Here is a 726-nt window from a genome sequence, read left to right as displayed (position 1 = left end):
CATAGTTCTTTAATATAAATTTTATTCATAAAATATTTTAGCATCATTTTTATGTATAGTGGCTAATTTCTTTCCCTTCTGGATGACCAGATTAAATTCGGTAACATCTATCACTTCATAAGTCCCTACCCAAATTGGCATTAATTTGTTTTTTCTCGTATGATCTATAGTAAGAACCTTATCCCCCACGTGAATATCTATTTCCTTCATTCGTTGGTCATAATAATCTTTAGTTTTATTTTTCCTTTTAATTAAATTTTCCTTAGCCAACCTGTGCGCTGTCTGCATTTTGCACTTCATCTCATAAGCATAATTATCATAATTATAGCATGGACTCACTTCTCTACTCAAACCTATGGGTAACTTTACAGGGTTACCATATAAAAGTTCATATGGTTGGTATTGGGTACTCTCATGTATAGCGGAATTGTAAGCAAAAATAACAAATGGTATATGTTCGCACCAATCTTGTGCATGCATATCTACAGTATGTCGCAACATTTCTTTTATTGTTCTATGAGCTCTTTCTAAACCCCCATTTGTTTGTGGATGATACACGCTTGCTAAAGACTTTTCTAATTTTAAAATTTTGCACACCTTTACAAATATATCACTAACAAATTCAGCCCCGTTATCTGTAAGTATTGACTGAGGTATACCATGTAGACACACGAAATATTCTACGAAACCTTTGGCGATAGTATTCGCCTTATGATCTACCAATGG

At 33.3% G+C, this 726-nt stretch overlaps 1 protein-coding gene across 1 annotated transcript in view; it reads right to left on the bottom strand.

The window, feature by feature from the left end:
* The window catches only part of LOC126897972 (uncharacterized), a 5518-nt gene that overhangs the window by 573 nt on the left and 4219 nt on the right, over positions 1–726 (bottom strand). Inside the window, exon 3 of the mRNA XM_050671920.1 lies at positions 340–716. Within this exon, the coding sequence (XP_050527877.1) occupies positions 340–716 (377 nt within the window). The remainder of the gene's footprint in view (positions 1–339; positions 717–726) is intronic.

Source organism: Daktulosphaira vitifoliae, unplaced genomic scaffold, assembly GCF_025091365.1.
Source record: "Daktulosphaira vitifoliae isolate Bord-2020 unplaced genomic scaffold, ASM2509136v1 Scaffold_2, whole genome shotgun sequence".
NCBI lineage: Eukaryota > Metazoa > Arthropoda > Insecta > Hemiptera > Phylloxeridae > Daktulosphaira > Daktulosphaira vitifoliae.
This window is presented reverse-complemented; position numbering and strand designations above follow the sequence as displayed.